Below are 20,395 nucleotides of genomic sequence, written 5' to 3' on the forward strand. Positions count from 1 at the left end.
ACAGCGAGTTGTCAGCCCTGGAGCAACACCTGTGGTGGAAAGTTGGGGAACATACATGGGCTGCCCAGCAGAGCAGATCTGTGGGCCTCTGCACCCGTTTTCTCTGCCTGTGGAGCAGCACTGAGGGTTGCTCACTGCTCAGCTCTGTGGGGCTCTTGAAGGTGTTCTGGGACCTAATATCCCGCATTAAAAAATCGTGAACTTCACGCTGTCAGGCTGCTGCCTCTCCAGCGTGTGGTCACCAAGGCTTTTTCCCTTTCCTTTGCTGTCCCCTCAGTTTCTCCCTGGACAAGGACACAGGTGTGATCATCCTGACAGCTCGGCTGGACTTCGAGACCACGCAGCGCTACACCCTGACCGTCATCGCCCGCGACGGCGGCGGGGAGGAGACGACGGGGCGCGTCAGGATCAACGTCCTCGACGTCAATGACAACGTCCCCACCTTCCAGAAGGAGGCCTACCTGGGGGCCCTGCGGGAGAATGAGCCCTCCGTCAGCCAGGTGGTCCGGCTCCGGGTGAGGGACTGCCGTGGCTCCTCCGCTTGGGATGAGCAGGAGGGAGACAGGAGTGGGTTAGAATCACAGAATGGTTTGAGTTGCAAGGGAGCTTAGAGCTCGGACAGTTCCAGCACCCTGCCATGGCTGGGGACATCTTCCACAAGACCAAGTCGCTCTAAGCCCCATTCAGCCTGGCCTTGAACACTTCCAGGGATGGGGCAGCCACATCTTCTCTGGGCAACCTGTGCCAAGGCCTCACCACCCTCACAGGGGAGAATTTTTACCTGATATCTAATCTAAACCTCTCTCTATGAGTTTAAAATGATCAGTGCCTGTGATGGGTTTAACAAACATCTTCCAGAGCAGGTCCCAACAACCAGTTTCCCTCTTCCATGAGAGAAGCAGGCAAGAGGAGGCTGGTTTACAGATTCCCTCAGGGCCCTTGATGGGCACAGCTCCCTCCATCACTTTTCCAGTCTCCTTGGGCCCAGCCTACACCTCCACCACCTCAGCTCTCCCTGGCACAGCTCCCATGCCCATGTATTCCCTCTGCTCACACCCTAGGCATCTGATGAGGACTCCCCTCCGAACAACCAGATCTCCTACAGCATCGTGCAGGCGTCTGCCTTCCGCGACTACTTCGACATCACGGTGTCAGAAGGGTATGGAGGTAGGTGCTGGTCCTGGCACCACAGGGGCACCCCTGAGCCTGCCACATCCTTCTCCCCTGACCCCCCCACTGTGCATCCTTCCAGTGATCAGCGTGAACCAACCCCTGGACTACGAACAGGTGGCCAACGGGGTCATCTACCTGACGGTGATGGCCAAGGACGCCGGCAACCCGCCGCTCAACAGCACCGTCCCCGTCACCATCGAGGTGTTTGTAAGTGCAGTGCCTGGCATTCCCCTCGTGCCTTCCCTGCAGTTGCTCCACAGCAGTGCTATTAATTAATCAATAACCCAACAAGACTATTAATTAATCAATAACCCAACAGGACTATTAATTCGTCAATAACCCGACAAGACTGTCCCACCCCGTGGAGGATGTGTATGACTGGGTTCCCATTACATGCGTCTCGTGTGTGTGTGTGTGTCGTACGTGTCTCATGCCACAGCTAACCACGGGGTGAGGAGCAGAGCAGGAGCGGTGTGGAAATCCCTCTGGAGGAGGGGTTTCTGCTGGGAGACGCAAAGCATCGCAGCGTTCCTCGGGAAGATCAGATCGGCGTGTCACTCTGAGGCACATCGTGGTTTGAGGGTGTCTGCAGGGAGGTGTCAGTGATGGAGACAGTTTGGTTGATAACGTGTCAGTCTCGCAGCTGTGGGATCTCTGCCTGGCTGACGGCAGCGTCAGTCTGGGAAGGTGGAGGAGATAAAGCCAACGATGCTGTGAGAGGGGAATGAAGTCCCACGAGCATGTCTTGCCTTCAGATGCCTCACCATGCTCGAGAGAGGGAGAGCAAGGCAGTGCCCAGGGAGTTAGTGGCGGTTAAATTCATCCTTCCCACACTGGGCTTTCGACAGCGTAAACACCTGCTTTTCAAGACAACACTTGAGTGGGTCATCTCCCCGGGTTGGGTCTGTACGCTGGCAGGGTTTAAGTAGCTGTCACTTTTCCCGCTCTCAACCAAAGGGAATTTCTCTCAGCTGGAAAAAGAAAAGAAATAAAAGCCAAAAACTAAGAAGAAAATGAGGGGGAAGTGTTTTGTGACGGCACTTGAGGAACAAGAGCTGTGAGAAGGCAGAACCAGAGCGAGTGTGGAGGGAGGTGATTTTTTTTTTCATCCTTTGGTTGTTGGTTTTTAATAAAGAAGTCAAACTCGCCTTGTAGATTTCCCATTAGGGGACAATACGCTTTTGTAGAGGGAGCGCCGAGTCAGAACTAATAGTGCGCGCCGCGCCAGGATCCCAGGAAATAGCACCGCTAATAAGTTTCTGCCTCACTCCCTGCCACTGACTCACTCCCTGCCCTGCTCAGGGCGATGAGCCGGCGGCTCGTGGCGTGCCTGTGCCTGGAGGAGAGGGGTTGTGTGCTTGGCGTGAGCGTGGGCCCCTCTCAGCATCCTTGGAGGTGGCCTGGAGGGATAGGACAAGGGGAATCAGCTTCAGACTGGAGGAGAGGGGAGGTTTAGGTTGGATATTGGGAAGAAATTCTTCTCTGTGAGAGTGGTGAGGCCCCGGCACAGGCTGCTGAGAGGAGCTGTGTGTGCCCCTGGGTCCCTGGCAGTGCTCAAGACCAGATTGGATGGGGCTGGGAGTGACCTGGGATAGTGGAAGGTGTCCCTGCCCATGGCAGGGGGTGGGAACTGTCTGAGCTTTAATGTCCCTTCCAACCCAATCCATTCTCAGATTCCATGATACAGTGGCTGTCCGAGGGTGAAGTTGTAGGGAGGAAGGCTAAGGGTCAGGAGAGCATAGGAAGCTGGTTTTAGCTGGTTAGGTGGATATTGTCTTCTGTGGGAGTGGAAAAGTGCCAGGTTCTGTCTGGCGTCGCTGCGGGTGCCTTGGGGAGCTTTGGAGCTCCTGTGGCTGAAGTGGGAAATGTCCTTCTCGAGTAGGAGGCAGGTGCAGGCCAGCTCTGGCCAGGTGGAGAGCCAGCCAGGAGCAAACCCTGCCTCCTTGGGATTAGGCTTGCCGGGCCGTGGCCTTGCTGAGCACGGCCTGATGATCTCAGGAACATTAATGACACCACACAACATCTGCTCTGGCTCGTGTCCACCCAGCTGGAGCCCCAGCTCAGCCCCATCCAGCTGCACTCAGCCTCTCTGTTGCCTTTAACCTGCCCAGGCCTCCTGGGTTTGACCTGGATGAGCTTCACCAATCCCGGGGAGGAGGAGGAGGAGGAGGAGGAGGGGTGGTGAGGACATCACCAGGACAGGCAACAAGTTCCTCATTACCCTCAGAGGACATGCCAGCAAAGCTGAGTGACTCAAAGGCTGATTAAAGACCACCTGCTGACACAAACTAAAGCAGAGGCTGGCAATTTAATTGCAGCATGATGGGCATCGTTGGCACGTGAAATTGCTTCAAATCTCAGGTTCCGTGGCAGCAGGAGCAGCTGAGCCTGCAGGTCCATCAGTGGTCTCCAGGTAGAAATCGTCTCCAGGGCAGCCCCAGGGAAATGGAGAGGTCCATAACGGTGTTTTAATGTCCTGGCAGCTCCGTCCTTCCCTCCATAGGCAGTTGGGTTTAGTTCATTTAAGGCAGATTCTTAACCATGTTTAAACAGCATTTAAAGCCCCCTGGGGGAGCTTTAAACCAGTCCAAAATCTGTTTTGAGGTATGTTGCAAGCAACTGCTCCTGCCTGGTTTCTCCGGGATGGCCGTAGTCCCTGGCAAAGACGGGCTTGGAGGGAGCACATTGGGATGCAAACCAGCTTCCCCTGCAAAAAAAAAATGCTATGGCTGCCCTCTGTGCAAGCACCCACAACATTCCTCCTCTGGAAGGAAGGCATCCAAAGCTCAGCAGCTCCCCTGGCCAGTCCAGTTTGCCTCATGACCTTGTGGCCGGGGTGACCTGGAACACTGAGCCACCCCTGTACTCCTCAGGGAGGGAGGATCAGGTCTGTGCACGATGCTTCGTGTGGTGCCTGAGGCTTCCCAGGCTCGTGGTAGAGTCAGGAGCAGCTCAGAAGATGCTCCTCTGTCGGTGGTGGTGGTTCCTCAGCCCTGTGCTGGCTGATGAGGTGATGGGGTACTCGGTACCATCCCCACGGCAGGGCTCAGCAGAGTCACTGGCAATCATCTCCCCTCGGCCTCAGCTGCCTCCACAGTGGAACCCTGTGCTCAGCCCCCCAGTGCCTCCCCCCAGGGCCACCTTCCCCTCGCTGAGATCCTAGACTGGTCACACCTTGAGATGCAGCCACCCAGGAGCATCCCCATACCAGACTCTTGGAGCTGCTTGACCATTTTGCCTTTTTCCCAAGCAGCCTCTCGACCTTCTCTTTGCTTCAGGATGAAAACGACAATCCCCCCACGTTCAGCAAGCCCTCCTATGTGATAACCGTCATGGAGGACATTATGGCAGGTACAGGGCACACCCCTGCTCCTTCTCTGGGCTCCCAGGAGGGCCCTGAATGGGGTGGGTGATCCCTTTTGGGGAGGTAAAGCCTGGTAAAGTCTCATAGCTGTGGGGCCTGGGGGTTTGGCCACTTTGTGCACATGCAGGAGAAGGGACCCTCTGTCTGGGTGACCTGCAGGAGCAGTGTGAGGGCACAGGGCAGTTCTGGCTCATCCCAGTCCTCATTTCTGCCTCCCCCAAGGAGCCACAGTGCTGTTTCTCAATGCCACCGACATGGACCGGTCCAGGGAGTATGGGCAGGAGTCAATCATCTACTCCCTGGAAGGCTCCTCGCATTTTCGGATCAATGCTCGCTCAGGTGAGCCTCTGGACGTGCTCTGCCCTTTTCCTTTCAGTTCCCTCTTTCACCCCCACCTTTCCCTCCTCTCCCCCAGTCAGCCTGCTTAGGAGTCCCACAGTTTGAGGGATTCACCAGATTTCAGGCACTACCATTTGCTCAGTCACCCTGAGAGCTTCAGCTCCAGCAGAGGCATCCACGGAAACTCAGCTCCTCAGCCTAAGGAAAGGCTTGGCTGTGACGGTTCCTGTTCGTTCAGGAGCTGCCTGATCCAAAAAAGCTGCTTTTGGGTCCAAAAAAGGGCCCATTTGTGTACTGCCCTGACCTTGGTTTTAACTGTTTCTTTTTTAACCTTGTCATCTCCTGTGGCTGCAGGAGAAATCACCACGACATCTTTGCTGGACCGGGAGGCCAAATCCGAGTACATCCTCATTGTCCGGGCAGTGGATGGAGGCGTGGGGCACCATCAGAAGACAGGCATTGCTATGGTGAGTGTGGGAAGAATTCCCATCTCCTTGAGCCACTGGTGCCCACCTGGGACTGTGGAGAGCTGCAGTGTTTCATTTTTGCTGTGTGGAGAGCACACAATGGTTCCCGCCCTCCACGCCACCCCTGCTGTGGCTCCCAGAATGACTGTCCAGGTGGTGTAGACCTTGAAGTCAGCTTGCTTTCCTTGGAAAACCACTCACACAGGAGGCACTTGACTTTCCAGAGCCTGTGGGTGTGGTAATGAGTCCTATTTCACCTGCAGAAGGCTCCCTTTGTTCCTCTTGAGAAGGGGTTTACTCGGAGAGCCCGCAGGTACACGTGATTATTCCTTAGTCTGCTCACAGGCTGCCCGGGTCAAGGGTTTCCAGCCAGTCTGGAATGCCTGTGCTCCTGGGAAGGTTCTGGTGGAGCTGCACCTTGAAGCCTTGTGCTTTGCCTTGCCCTTTTCAGGCCTCAGGGAACCCAAAGCCCACAGGAAATACCAGGAGATCAAAAGCCAGGGATACATCCTTGATGGACTTGATGACCTTAAAGGTCTTTTCCAACCTTAGCTATTCCATGATTCTCTCTCACTGCTCATGGCATCCCATTTCTTTGGACATTCATTCCTTTGGATGCTCCTGGGATGCTCGTTGGGGTTGCAGGAGAGATGTCCCACAGAACACAGGGCGATGCAGAGAAATCTGTGGTTGTGCTGAGGAATAGCCCTAAAATAATTGTCCCTCTTGCTGAGGGCCATCAGACTGGAAGCTCCCTATGGGACCTCCCAGAGATATGTGATGGCCTTGGCTGGGCACCAGCATGGACTGTGCAATGCTGAGATCTCCTCTGGGGCTCCAGTGGGATTGTGTTCTCCTATTAGCCTTGCTAAAAGACAAAACAAGGGGGGAAAAGGTGCCTCCTGATCCCTAAAAAGTTAAAGAATATTAAAACTCAGTGAGACTAGGGCAGCAGAGTATGTTTGTCTGCTGGGATATACACCTGGCACTCAAAATAATAATTTTTTGATCGTGAATAAAGGTCCATTCAGGGGCCTTGCAAGGTCCCCAGGTGATGTAAAGCACACGAGCTGCTCGGAGTAGGGGTGGGCCAGCAATCTTCCCCAGGGACCACCGTGGTGCCTTGGCTTGTCCCCGGACACTGCGCTGTCCAGACTGGCCTCTTCTACCACGGGGTGGCACCAGCGGCTCAGCCTGGTGTGACAGCAGGACACGGCGGAGTGGGAGCAGAGATCCCAGGAAAAGCCTCCACTAGGACCTGCTGCGGGATGGGAGCTCCCCTGGAGCTGCAGCCCTTTCCCTCAGACACCTCCCCACAGGCTGGGGAGAAATGGATGCTGTGGGCAGGTGAGAGACTGCCAGGATGCATCCCACAGGCTCGCTGCTGTCGCTGGGATGCCATTTGTCACACGGAAAATGAAGACAGGTGACAGGTGAAAATGAAGACAACTTCAGGGCACCATCCTCGCCCCTGCTCTCATCTTCACATCTCCCACCCCCTGTGTACCATACCCTCTCCTGATTTCTCATTTATTCTTGGGGTTTTTTCTGTTGCTTTTTACCAGCCACTCAGATTTTTCCTTCCTTTCCTGCCTCATTCTGACTGCATCGTCTCCCCCACTGATTTTCATCTCGCTTCCAGCGAAGGAGATGTTTGAAGACACACCTTGTGCCCTGTGGTTGTTCTTAACTGTGGTAAATACACAGGAACAAAACCCAGTTCAGCTATGCCCAAGGAGCCTTGGCTGCAAAGTTGCAGGATGTTTATTTTCTTGCAGGTTTTCCCTCCAGAGGGTGAGCACAGCATCACAAAACCATAGAATAATTCAGGTTGGAAAAGGTCTCTAAGAGGATCAGGTCCAGCCATTCCCTTAGTCAGCGCTGCCAAGCCCTGCACTAACCCACGTCCCCAAGTGCCACAACTATTAAATCCCCTGAGGGATGGTGACTCTGCCACAGCCTGAAGCACGTGTTGGGTACATCTAGGGGACATTCCACGCCTCAGGATCCTGTGCCTCCTGCAGCAGCTCTGCTTCCTTGCTCTCTCACAGGTGAACATCACGCTGCTGGACATCAATGACAACTACCCCACCTGGAAGGACGAGCCATACTTCATTAACCTGGTGGAAATGACCCCCCCCAACTCGGATGTCACCACGGTACGTGTGAGGCAGGGTGATGGTTGTACCAAGGGCTGGCTGGAGCAGGGGGTCAGCTCCAAACGGGTGTCACCAGTGTCACCTTCGGTCCAGCGCCATCTTGCAGAATTCCATTTAAAAGTTTACTCCTGAGTCTCCCTGCTGCTGACCATCCCCTGTGTTACTTCTCCCTGCTGGGAAATTTTTTTTCTCCTCTCCAAATTGTGTGGATTTTGGCCAAATCCTCCTTTTCTTAGCCTCGCCTGTGACCTCCTTCAAGGACCTCTCCGAGAGACTTTGATTTACAGCCTTTCAAGTCCCTCTGGCAAAATAAAAGAGAAGAAGAGGGGGAGGCTTCTATTCCATCATGCCGAGAGAAAAATGACGGGAACAAAATGGAAAATAAATGAGGGAAAAGTGAAGAGAATCCACAAAATCATATAAGGAGGAAGTCTGCAGAAAAAAAAAAAAAAAAAAAGGATTTTTTTGAAGGGGGAGAAGGGTCTGGCAGTACTGCCCGAGCCAGAGCACAGTGGTTTTCTCTCCTTCAGCCCTGCTGCTCAGTGCCAGCTTGAAGTCATCTTGCCTTTGACAACCCAATTAGTTGCTGGGAAAATAATTATTTTGTCACCGATCTGATGTAAATTCAGCTGCAGGACGAGCAGCAGGAGCTGGGGAAGTTATGAGGGCAGTGAAATCGGGGTGTTTTTAATGTAAATGTCCCCTGTAATTAAAAAGGTCACAGGGAGAGCAATAAAGCACAAAATATATGGCATGTTGAACTCCGCCAAGGAATTATTCCCAGCATTCCTTATGTGACAGCACAAGTTCCTCAGCATGCCTCTTTGTCCCATTTACTTTATTTTTCCAAAGGGTCCTCTTTTTTTTAGCTCGTTTTATTCAAAAGGAGGAAAACCCAGTTTTGATTGCTGCGCATTTGTGTCTTGTCATGCCATTACCTCCTGTGCTCACAGGCCAATTTTGGGGAGATTTAACACCACAGCAGAGGTCTGGAGGGTGCAAAATCCCTGCAAATGTCATGAAAATACAGAGCTGGATGGAGGAAGAGCTCCTTGCTGCTGCTGGTGCAGGGAGGCCAAGCTCGACAGCAGCAAATCTCCACGGGGACTCCCCACGGGAGTGAATTCCCAGCACTCTCCTGTAATTTTGTGCCGTTCCCCCACGGCAGGTGGTGGCTGTGGACCCAGACCTGGGGGAGAACGGCACGGTGGTGTACAGCATCCGGCCTCCCAACAAGTTCTACAGCCTCAACAGCACCACGGGCAAGATCCGCACCTCGGGCGTGCTGCTGGACCGGGAGAATCCCAACGCCCAGGAGGCCCAGCTCATGCGCAGGATCGTGGTGTCCGTCACCGACTGTAAGCTTCCATCCCGCACTGGTTGTTTCAACTGTTGAGCTGAACCTTCCCCAGCCTGATTTTGCCTTTATGGCAAAGTCTCTTCCAAGTTTTCTTCTCGCCAGTTTTGAGCAGGAGTGTTTCTGAGGCGAAAAAATGGGAGTAGCTTTAAACGTGCTGCTAAAACAAACTAAAAACGTCTCAAAATGTGAGCGCAGTCATTCATGCAGCACCCCTGAGAATGAGCCTGAGAGGCAGGAACTCTCCCTCCCCCTCAGCTCTGCTCCATTGGCATCCCAGAAAATCAATTGAGCAGGTGAGGGAAACAGAACTGATGGGCTTTTCTCTGGAAATATTGCCATAGGGAAATTTTTCATAGGAAAAAAGACAGATATACAAAGATAATTCTTTCTTTTCAGGACAAAGGGAAATGGTTTTAAACCAAAAGAGGAGAGGTGGAGATTAGATGCTGGGAGAAAATTCTTTACTAAGAAGGTGGTGGAACAGGTTGCTTAGATAAGCTGTGTCTGCTCTAACCCTGAGAGTGTCCCAGGCCAGATTGGAGGGGGCTTGGTCTAATGGAAGCTGTCCCTGCCCATGGCAGAGGGTTGGAATTAGATTATGTCTAAGGTCCCTTCCAACCCAAACCGTTCTGGAATTCTAAGTGTCCACTGGTGGCAGATCATGCATGACAAATCAGGGCCGTCACCCCATCCTGCACTGCCGTCTGCATAGCGGATGAGGGTTCCTTTTTAGGGGAAGGGGGTGGAAGCAGCTCAAGCGTTAACCTTGCGACCCCATTCCTGGCCTCCACAGGTGGGAGGCCACCCCTGAGAGCCACCAGCAGTGCCACAGTTTTTGTCAACCTGCTGGACCTGAACGACAATGACCCCACTTTCCAAAACCTGCCCTTTGTTGCTGAGATCGCCGAGGGCCTCCCCGCGGGCTCCTCTGTCTTCCAGGTGAGCGTGTCCCACTGCTGCCATTCCTCACGCTGGGAGCTGCTGCCGTGGCTTCTGCAAAGTGGGCTAGCGACACATCCTCTCTGTTCTCTGCATCTTCTCCATCTCCTCCATCCTCTCCATCTCCTTCTCGGTGCCATCCTCTAGCAGTGGAACAGGGGGGATGCAGAAGGGGTTGAGCATTTTACTCCGTGGGCTCACTCCGGGTAGGGAGGATCCTGCAAGGCCATTTCATCCCTGCATCCCCGGGGCCAGAGGCACTCGGGATTTCTGTACCATGACTTCCACGGCCAGGAGATGATCAGGGTGCTCTCTCCGCCAGGTGGTGGCCATCGACCTGGACGAGGGCCCCAACGGGCAGGTGTCGTACCGCATGCAGGTGGGGATGCCCCGCATGGATTTCCTCATCAACAGCACCAGCGGGCTGGTCACCTCCACGGCCGTGCTGGACAGGGAGAGGATCCCCGAGTACTTCCTGAGGGTGGTGGCCAGCGACGCCGGCACGCCCGCCAAGAGCTCCACCAGCACCCTCACTGTCAAAGGTGGGTGCAGCAAGACCCCACGGTGACAAACCTCACTGGAGGAAATGCAGGTTCTATAGAAGGCTCACCGAGGCCTGGAAACAGGATCAGGTCTGGCTTTGTGCCGTAGGGATGGCTCCGTCCCCACAGGCTCCGTGTCTGCTATCAACACACTGCAGAGATGGGGAAAAATGTGGTGTTTCTAGCAGGGCCCCCAAAATTATCTTTTTCTCCATTCCCCCATCCCCAGTGGTGCTTTTTCTTTTGTTTCAGCATGTGATTCCCATCAGCTGCGTGCCTGGACAGCCCACGCAAGCCCAGTACAGAGCTGGAGCCTTATTGCAAGGCCTGCCTTTAATTTAATGCCTTGCTGTTTACTGGCTTCGTGCAAGTCTAGTGCTGAAAAAGGATAAGCACCATCTGGAAATAAACTGACCCTGGATTGTCCTCAGGCCTGAGTTTGGAAAAGAAGTTCCTGGTCTCTGCCATGCCCCAGGAAATACTGAGCTTATATTTAAGGCCCAGATTTTCCTTGGAATGGGGATGGAAACAGGCTCGGTGAAAATAGTAACTTCACTTTCAGTGATGTAATGGGTTTTTGCCTGTGAGGAGGGTGATCTGTGTGTGTCAGAGGCAACCAAATACAGCCTACAGCCGCTCTGCAGGCACCCCCACTGCACAAATGGCAGGGAGAGTTGGGCAGAGCATTCCCTGGGATGCTGAGAGCAGCAGGCAGGAGGTTTGGGAGCCCAGCCTGGCATCTGCAGGGGGGGCAGCCCTGGCAGCACACTCAGCTCTGCTCTCCCTTTTCAGTTCTGGACGTGAACGACGAAAACCCCACCTTCTTCCCTGCTGTCTACAACGTGTCCCTGCCCGAGAACGTGGCCCGGGATTTCAAAGTGGTCCGGCTCAACTGCACGGATGCCGACATCGGGCTGAACGCTGAGCTCAGCTACTTCATCACAGGTGTGAGCCCCATGCCAGAGCGGGAACTTGGGTTGCAGGAAGGCACAGGCTGCCCCAGACCTCGGCCAGGGCGTTCCGCACTTCAGCGCTGCCTTTCCCAGCCCCTCCAAACCTTGTCCGGCATCGCCCTCTGCTGAACAGCCCCGCTTGGCTCCCGGCCACGCTGACCACTCTGCTGACCCTAGAAAAGTCTGAGGATGGGCAGGACACGGCTAGGGAGCAAGGGCTGGGGTGGCTTTCATCAGTGTTTAAGGTTGGAAGGCATAAATGGAATTTTGGGGCAGGTGGGGTTGGGTGGGCAGCAATGCCGGCCAGGCAGTGCCCGGCTCACCCCACAGCTGCAGCACCTGCAGCAGGAGCCTGGGGAATCCCCTGGCCACGGTTTGACTTGCAAACTGCACACCGAGCCCTCAGGAAGAGGGTAAAAACAGAAGTGTCATTTTTCCCACAATAGCAGCCTGCTGTTCCAGCCCCTCCAGCCTCTCCGCAGGTGAAACGGGGTGTGTTATCCCACAGGCACCATGGCTCACGTGCAAAGTTACCCCAGTTTGCTTCAAAGCATTCAGGAAATGATCCAGCTTTTCCTATGGCCATTGGATGTTTCCTGTGCTGTGAGGCAGGGGGAAAGTGCTCTGCCAGGGACAAGACACAAAACCATCCTTGCACAGCTGGGCTGACCCCATGCCCAGGCCACAGAATCCAAGGAAATGGCCTCAACTTGCTCCAGAGAAGGTTCAGATTAGATATTGGGAGAAATTTCTTCACTGAAAGGGTAGCCAGGCGTTGGGACAGGCTGTCCAGGGACGTAGTGGATGCTTTATCCCTGGAGGTGTTAAAGTTCAGCTCAGACAGGGCTTGGAGCAGCCTGGTCTAGGAGGTGTCCCTGCCCACAGTGAGGTGTTGGAACAAGCTGACCTTCAGGGTCCCTCCCAACCCAACCCAACCCAACCCAACCCATTCCAGGTTTCTATTCTACTTGTGCTTTGCTGCAGGTGGGAACCAGGATGGCAAATTCAGCGTCGGCTTCAGGGACGGCGTGGTCAGGACAGTCGTGAGTCTGGACAGGGAGACCGTGGCATCCTACACACTGATCCTGGAGGCCATTGGTAAGGATTTCCCAGGGATCCCACTGCCACACAGCCACCTGTGGTGGCCGTGCACATTTCAAGCTCCCTTGCAGACGTGTCAGAGGGGCAGCAACCTCCGAGGCGCTCTCCAAACCAGAGCCCGTGCCTGGTGTTAACACTACACAGCCCATGTGAATTAATATGTCCCGGTTCCATCGTGACTTTTGCAGAGGGTGTATTCTCCTCTCAGCTTTGCCCAGACCCAGGGCTCTCCCTTTCACTTGGGGAAGGCAGGCCCCCTGTTCCTGAGAGGTTCCACACTGTCCAGGGCAGCCCTCTACCCAAAAATGCCAACGCCACAGCGTCGTTCCCCTCCTGCCATGCCAGCCCTTGGCTCTGTGGCTGCTGATTAACCCTGAGCCACCTGGCACAGGCAGAGGGTCCGTGTGCCAAACTCAGCTTGGCTGTCATCCCCAGAGCTTTATAATGATGTGCCTATTCACAGATGGCTTGGATGTCCCTTTGGAAAGGAGAAGTAAGTGGCCTGGACAGAAATGTTGGGGGCACAGCATTGCAGGTGCCACAGGGGCTGCAGCAGGGATGCTGCACTGCCTGGGCACACAGGACCGGATCCCAAGGGGTAAAGGGTCTGTTGTGCCCCTCCCATCAGTGGATCACACTGCCTGTGTTTTCCCACATCCCACAGGCTCCCAGCTGGGTGGGCATGGTGCTCCCTGCAAATCAGGCATGTTGAAAAATCCAACCCCAATGCATGCTTCCCAGTGCCTCATTCTTCCTGGCAAATCCAAGATCTGTGCTGCCATGTCCTTGTCTACTGAACATCGACCCATCCCGGTGCTCTTTGGCTGAGCTGCAGCTATGGAAGATTCATCAGGCTGTCTTCATCTCCCAAATCCCTGGCCTCCAGCAGTCCCTTCACTTGGTGTATGGAATTGCAAATCCTCTCTAATGATCACTTGCATTTCCAGCCTCACTAGGCTCCATGGCAGAGCTTGGGCGTGGTTTGACCTTTTCTTTCGAAACGGGAAGGGAAAAACAAAAACTAGAAACCCATGGTTCAGTGTGGGATTTGAAAGCTGCAAAAAGATGAAATGTTTTCCTTTAGAAATCCTGGTGCTGTTATTTCAGCAGCCACGGGCTGAGCACCACCTGTGCAAAGAGGAGGTGACTGAAACTCCCTCCCTCACCTTTCTGTCCCTACAGACAACGGCCCCACCGGGAACCGGCGCACCGGGACTGCCACCGTGTACGTGACTGTCCTGGATGTCAACGACAACAGACCCATCTTCCTGCAGAGCAGCTATGAAGTCAGTGTCCCCGAGGACATCCCGGCTGCCAGCAGCATAGTGCAGGCACGTGGCTCTTCCCCTGGGACCCTGGGGTGGGAGGTGGGGGTCCCCCACTAACTGTGCCCTGACCATGAGCTGCTGGAAGGCCAGGGCAGGGATTTTCCGGGGATTTTCCCTCCCTGTCTGTTCCCTCGGGCAGGGCAAGATGTGTTCTTGCTCATCCACTCCTCTGCTAGTCCAGGCTGTGAGTGCCAGGGAGAAGGCAGCAAAGAACAAGGGAAAATTAAGAAACTCACCCCATTTCTGCAGGGCTGAGAGGAGAAGAGCCAAGCCCTGTGCTGGCAAGGCCACTTTGGCTACATCCCTGCTTTCTCCCTCCTCCCAGGCAGAGATCTCCATGGGGAGGGAAAAGAGTGCCTGCAAAGAGATGCTCGGAGAGGGAGAAAAGCATTTGGACTTTGCTTTCATTTTTGTTCCTCTTTGAGGGAGCGGTGGGCAGAGCTGAATGGCTCAGTGAGCACGGAATGAATGCAGGCATTCACACAGGCTTCCAGCATCCCTTCAAACCCAGGGCTCTTCTGGAGCGGGCACCAAAGGCTCTTTGCAGAGGGCCCTGGGAAGGCTCCTCCTGCCTTCAATACCTCTGCCGGCCCAGGGAAAGGGACAGCTTTGTCCCTGGCTGTGGCAGGCAGGATGAGTCACCGGCAGGGAAGAAAGGAGCCTTTTGCCTCCTGCAACAAAGGTTTGCTGGGAGCCGTGTGTCTGCTCCGGGGGCCGGTCCCAAGGGATCCTGTGGTTCCTCATCACCTGTTGTGCCATGGCACGGTGCACCTGATGTCTCTGGGATCAGGCATCAGTCTGCAATCCCAGGATGGAGCTGTGGTCCTGCACAGGACTCCTAAAATTGAGCCGATGTGGCAAATTGGAGGAAGGGAGGGAACTCGAGTCTGACTGGCAGCAAAGTGCCTTTTCTTAGAACCCACTTCCCAAAAGGGGGGGATGCCCTTGGAAGTCCATGGCAAAGGAGAGGAAGTTGTACTGAGGGAAGTTGTTTTTCCACAGAATAGCATTGAAGAGAAACAGAAATGAGCCATCACCCAGCTTTAGTTTAATTTACACCTTCAGTGTGAACCATTAGTACAGAAGGTCGTTCCTTTCAAATGCGTCCCCACATCCCTTTCAGCAGGACAGTTTCTAAATGTTTCCCCATCCCTTTCTCCCAAAACCAGGCAGACCAGGGCCAGAGAGCAGGAATGGGAATGCATTGACCACAGCAACCCACAGCTCACTGGATGGAGGGGGGTGACAGGGACCAGGCAGCACGTGGAGGCAAGAGCCTCCCTCCACCTGCTCGGGGGGAAACTTCCACTGAGGATTGCTTTCTGTGGAGCAGGTTTGCCCTGGGCTGCCTCTCTTCAGGTAGCCAGGTTGCTCCCACTCTCTTCCAGGCTGTTTGTTCAGGTGGAGCACAACTTGCACGATGTTTTCCAAAAGAAATGAAGCAGCAGGATTTTTTTTTTTGGGCCACCCTGTGGTAGCTGTGCGTGGGTGTAGTTTGGATGCCTCCACCTTCCCTGGCAGGAAGCAGTAACCTGGAAAGCATTTGGGAACCTGACATTGCAAAATCTCCTGTCACCAGAGCCACTGCCTGGAAATGAGTTTCTCAAAGGGTCTCAGGATACCAAGGCATGCTTGAGAAGTGAGCCAAAAGCTTGGAAAAGGGCAGCAGGGCAAGATCACATTTTGGTGGACTCCATGACGTCCCAGTCCTGGCTGGTGGAGAAGCTTCTGGGGCAGGCCAGCGGGCTCTGAGCCACCAGCTGGCTCCTCCTGAAGCTGCTGATGGAGCACCTCAGGGAGCCCAGACGCTTCCAGAGCCTCAGCTGGGGCTCGCTGGCATCCAGGGGGTGGTGGGGCAGGCACTCCTGGGGGCCGGACAGGGACTGGCCCGGCACCGCTGGCTTGCAGAGGGTGACAAAGGTGAGTAGGGTGGCCAGGACCAGGAAGATGCAGACGAGCCCGACGATGATGGGCAGCCAGTCTGTCACCTCCGGGGATGTGGCACTGGGTGGCACTGGCTCCAGAAGTCCAAGGAGAGGTGGGGTGGGAGAGGTCCCATTGCCAGAGTCCTCTGTGCTCATCTTCCCTGCAGGGTGATACACAGAAGTTACCACGTGGGAGCTGGACAGACAGCCACCCCCTGGTTAAACTGATGGATTCTTGATGTCCAGGATACTCCCAGCCATGTTTTCAGTGGCACAGGGAGGGCAGGAGGTGTCCATCTGCTTTGCCAGGAGGCAAAGCACAGAGGTGGGGTTTACATTTGCAAAGTGCCACCCTGAACTGAAGTGCAAAACCACCTGGCAAAGAAATCTACCACTATTTATGTGTGGCACCATGGCCTCTGGGAGAACACTTTCAGGGAGCACACACTCATTGCATGAAGATTTTCTGGAAGAAATAAATATCATGTACTACAGAAAGCTCAAAATCCTCCCCCCGCCCCCACCCCAAGCTGCTGAGGTTTGGTTCTCCTCTGTTCTCCAGAAATGTGGGTTTGTTGAATTGGCTGTCATTTGGGGTTTTTGTGATTATTCTCCCGAAGAAATTGGACAGTTGGTTGAGCCTGTTCCCTGATAAGTCCCCATCAAGCTGTGGTATTGTGCTAGCACTGTCTTTATTATTTTGCAACGGTGAAGAGTAACACCCTCACCCTATTCGTGCCAAAAATCTTCGTGCCAGGCATTTTGCTGACCCACTTTCAGGCTCAGTCTTGTCACTGGTGATGCAAACCAGCTTCCCAAAGTGCTAGCAGTGATAGCTCTTACCCAACACCTGGTGGAGACTGTCCTCTCCCTTCTCCAGCGGGTCAGATCCTCCCAAGAACATTTTGCACCCACTTTTTTTTGCTCACGTGCACACCCCCAGCCCCAGCCAGGCTGTGCCAGAGGCTGGCATCTCTCCAGATGGAGATGAGAAGATGAGGGCTGGGGAAATCCTGTTTGTGCCAACCCTCTGCAATGCTCCTGGTGCTCCAGCCTGTGTGCTGGAGGTGAAGTTTTTTATGCTGACTTTCCTGTGGAGATGTGGGAGAGCTGTCTGACTGGTCTGTGGCTGGGCAATCTCCTGGTAAGCTGGGATTTGGATTGAGCCAATTTAAAACCAAGATCTTAGGAGGGGAAAGGCAGGGCTGCAGGGGCTGCCAGGGTCTCTGGGTCTGCTCTTGCAGCCACCATCCCAAAGTGACACAGGTGTGTGTAAGGCAGCAGCCAAACATTCACCATAAAACATTCCAAAAAGTGGAGAGAAGACATCAGTGGCATGGTTTGAGTCACTAAGGGTGTATCACCCTGCTCAGAGCTTGGGGGTCTCTGGGGAGATGGTGCTGTTTCCATGGGTCAGAGCCAGGTCTGTGCCTGGAAAATGGGAAATGCAAAAACAAATGGGTCAGCGTTTGAGAGGGTGAATCCCTGTGTGCACTGCAGGCAGTCCCAGGGACGGAACTCTGGTCACCTCCTCCTCCACAGTGATGTTTTCACCTTTCTTCACCCCAAATGTATTTTTTTATCCTTAACCAGCTCCATCCCTTCCCCTCAGCTTTGGGAACAGAGCAGCAATCCCAAGGACGCCCTGCTCCACGGACAGGCTCCTCTGTGCTGCCCAGGGCAGGAGAGCCAGCAGGCAGGGCTGCAGCGTGTCCCACACCACAGGCAGCCTGAATCAAGGTTTCCACGGCTACCTTAAAGCTGGCATTTACCGACTGCATGTGGTGACCTGACATTGTTCCTTGAGAACCAGCCAGGGGGGCGTGGGCAATTCCTTCAGGCTCTTTAATTCCTTCAGGCTGTTTCTGCTCCCTTGCTCATGGCTGCAGAGTTTGTCTTTTAAATTCACTTGACACAGTGTTCACAGTGTTCCATAGAAACCCATCAGGAGGGATCACACCGATGTTTTCCCAGGCTTTTACAGCCATGCCCTGCTTCTCCTCACACCCAGCTCAGCTGGCAGAGCTTTCATGGCATTGCCCCTTTCCAGCATCACTGTCCCACTCAGGCTCCATATTCTTCACCCTGGTGGGTTAAAAGAGGTTTTCCTGTCCTGGAAATCCTCCCCAGAGGTTCATCCCTGCCTGATCAGCTCCAAATCTGGCACATCCCCATGAGCACTCGGGCTCCAGCATTGGCCACGAGGCAGATGAGGATCAGAGGGGAAAAAAGAGAAATTGCGAAAGGTAAAATACCCCCGAGAAAGGTGGAAAGGTAGAAAAAAAGAATGATTCTCGTGCATGAGCAGCAGAGAGGGTTATTCTGCCCAGCACCAGGCACTGCTCCCTGGCCTGGCCCAGCTGCCCAGCTTGGCAGTTTTTTTAGCATATGCTCTCCCTCCCTTTCCTCAAACTCCTGCAAAGAAAAGCCTGTTTTCAGGCACTGCCTGTGACACAGCTCCCATGAAAAGCAGCTCTTATTCCCCTCCCCAGCTTGCTTAGCAACACTTTTCCTGGAGCTCCCCAACTTTTCCCAGTGCACTAAATCTTTCCACGGGCTTGCAGGAGGAGGTGATGCTGGGCAGTACCAAACCCGCGGCTGCCTGACCCACCTGGTTGGGTCCCCAGAGCTGTGAGTGATGCTACTCCCCATCAGCCTCGCTGATAAATGGCAGAGCTGCCTCCACAGGACCTTCCCCGTCTCCCATCACCGCGAGAGACAGAGCAACTCGCCTGGGAAGGGAGGGGGGATGCCTGACCCCGTGCCCACCCCAAACTTTGCATCCCCACCCATTCCCAGCGCTTTCCCCAGGCTGAGGGCAGCAGCTCTGCAGCCGGGGGTCTGTCTCAGCCCTGGGGGTGACCTAAGGGGCCGGCAGTGGCTTTGCCACGGGGGTTTGGGCTCCCTACCTCTCAGCAGCCGGCCGAGCCCGGGCTCTGCCTCCCGCACTCCTTGTGCCTTGCCGCCTCTCCCACCGCTCTCTGCCGCCTGCCAGCCCCCTCCTCCCTTTGGGGAGGGTGGGACAGAGGTGGCAGCCGGGTGGGGACAGCCTGAGCTAGCAAAGCCAAGGGGCCCCGAGCCCCTTCCCGAGCATTGCCAGCGCTGCAGTGCCCCGGAGCTGTGTCCTGCCGGAGCTGTGTCCCCTGCTGGGGTCGAGCCCCCTGGCATGCGTTTCCTCAGGATTTGTCCCTGTAGGATGACGAAATGGTACAGTCGTGGGCTGAGCCCTCCGTGGTGGGAGGGCTGGCACCTGCCCTCCACATGCCTGCTCCCACTTTTCCCAGAAAATCGATTTTTTCCCCATTCTTTTGTTGCCCCTCCTCATCCTTTCCTGACACCTTTCCCCCAGATGGGGCTGTGACAGGCTGGCTGTGCCTGCAGCCCACCCTGTAGCAGAGGGATAAAACAGGCTGGAGCTCAGCTTGGCTGCACCAGGTGTTCTCCACCTGCAGCAGAAAGAGCTTTTCTCCCACTGCTTGCCCTGCTGTGCCATTGTTTTCCCGAGTTTGGGACAGTTTGTCAAAGTCCCACCTTTCCTTTGGGACCTCAGCAGGTCAAAGCTTTCCCCAGGCTGCAGGCTGGCAGGAGCACACCTTGCTTTAGTTCAAACTCCTGATTTTTAATAAAAAACAAACGCCTGGGCTGACCCATATCACCTAGTTTATGTAGCAGAGCTTCAGGCTCGGGGTGAACTGGGAAGAGCATGGCCCAAGGGCTGTTTGCAAGGTGCAGTTGGCTCATCCTGAAATGCACTCCCCTGGGCACAGTGGGGCAAGGAATGGCACAAAAAGCTGAAGAGTTTTGCCTCCCATCCCTTTGTTTTCCTGCTCTGGCTACGTGATAGCTTTTCCCTGTGCCATGCCAAGGCAGCTGGTGTGCCTGGGCACCGCTTGCCTGCTGTTGTGGGGCCGATCCATCCCATGGGAGAGGAGACAGCCCAGCTCTGCCTCAGGAGCCCAGCAGGTGAAAGAGCTGGTCTGGGAGGGAGAACTCCCCCCTGTGAAAGGAATTTCTTTGTGGAACGTGGAATAAGCCACAAGCAGGCTATAAACTGGTCTGGAATAGAGGAAAAGAGCATGTGTGGGCACAGGAATGAGAAATCCAGATAGAGGTCTGGATTTTCCAAGTTTTCTGCTGATGCAGGGGGGCTTGGTGGAAGGGAGCAAGAGCAGTTCAAGGTGCCTCAAAACCAGGTTTCAGAGGAGCATCTCTGACTCCTGTGAGTGTTGTGTGGGGCTGGGGGTGAACGCCCTCACTGTTCCCACTGCACGTGCATCCTTTGCAGCAACCTTTCCTCTTCCCTGCATAAGTCTGGGTGCAAACCTTCCCAGGAAAAAGAAACTGCTGGGTGGTACTGTAGGAAGAGGCAGAAGATGCCTTGCAGAGGGAAGCAGGGAGAGAATAAAGGCTCAGGCATTCCCTGCATCCTCACCCTGGTGATTTGTGAGCAGCCACGCTGCAGTCGAGCTTTGGGTGCTTTGTGGGGAGTGGGTTTTGCCAAGAGAAGATGCAAGGGCTCAGTGCCAGCTGGGCTGGAAGCCCTGCTGCTCACTGCCAGGTCCTGCTTCCCAGCTGCTGACTGCTGGCTGGGGTTTAGGGAAAGCACTGCAGTCTTGTTCAGTGACACCAGAGGGGACCCGTGCCTTGGTTTTCCCAGGGCGGATGGCAGACTCGGTCTGTGCCGGGGCTGTGCAGTGCATCAGAGCCTAGGGCTGCTCCCACCCCTGCTCAGGAGCTCACAAGGA

At 54.8% G+C, this 20,395-nt stretch overlaps 2 protein-coding genes across 2 annotated transcripts in view; one reads left to right on the forward strand and one right to left on the reverse strand.

Annotated features, from left to right (window-relative positions):
• The window catches only part of CDH23 (cadherin related 23), a 189,905-nt gene that overhangs the window by 128,945 nt on the left and 40,565 nt on the right, over positions 1 to 20,395 (forward strand). The window contains exons 15-27 of the mRNA XM_053984267.1: positions 278 to 515; positions 1,062 to 1,167; positions 1,253 to 1,380; positions 4,452 to 4,524; positions 4,760 to 4,876; positions 5,231 to 5,343; positions 7,395 to 7,502; positions 8,671 to 8,860; positions 9,656 to 9,801; positions 10,124 to 10,343; positions 11,136 to 11,288; positions 12,281 to 12,394; positions 13,580 to 13,728. Coding sequence (XP_053840242.1) covers positions 278 to 515; positions 1,062 to 1,167; positions 1,253 to 1,380; positions 4,452 to 4,524; positions 4,760 to 4,876; positions 5,231 to 5,343; positions 7,395 to 7,502; positions 8,671 to 8,860; positions 9,656 to 9,801; positions 10,124 to 10,343; positions 11,136 to 11,288; positions 12,281 to 12,394; positions 13,580 to 13,728 — 1,855 coding nt within the window. The remainder of the gene's footprint in view (positions 1 to 277; positions 516 to 1,061; positions 1,168 to 1,252; positions 1,381 to 4,451; positions 4,525 to 4,759; positions 4,877 to 5,230; positions 5,344 to 7,394; positions 7,503 to 8,670; positions 8,861 to 9,655; positions 9,802 to 10,123; positions 10,344 to 11,135; positions 11,289 to 12,280; positions 12,395 to 13,579; positions 13,729 to 20,395) is intronic.
• Positions 14,752 to 18,684, reverse strand: C8H10orf105 (chromosome 8 C10orf105 homolog). The gene is made up of 2 exons (XM_053984266.1): positions 18,560 to 18,684; positions 14,752 to 15,811 (listed from the first exon to the last, which is right to left on the reverse strand). Exon 2 carries the CDS (start codon positions 15,804 to 15,806, stop codon positions 15,402 to 15,404), a length of 405 nt encoding a protein of 134 aa, XP_053840241.1. The 5' UTR covers positions 15,807 to 15,811; positions 18,560 to 18,684; the 3' UTR covers positions 14,752 to 15,401.

Source organism: Vidua macroura, chromosome 8 (assembly GCF_024509145.1).
Source record: "Vidua macroura isolate BioBank_ID:100142 chromosome 8, ASM2450914v1, whole genome shotgun sequence".
In the NCBI taxonomy this organism is placed as follows: Eukaryota; Metazoa; Chordata; class Aves; order Passeriformes; family Viduidae; genus Vidua; species Vidua macroura.

Excerpts from the sequence above, each read along its gene's own strand:
- C8H10orf105 (XM_053984266.1), bottom strand. The coding sequence starts at position 15,806 with ATGAGCACAGAGGACTCTGGCAATGGGACCTCTCCCACCCCACCTCTC.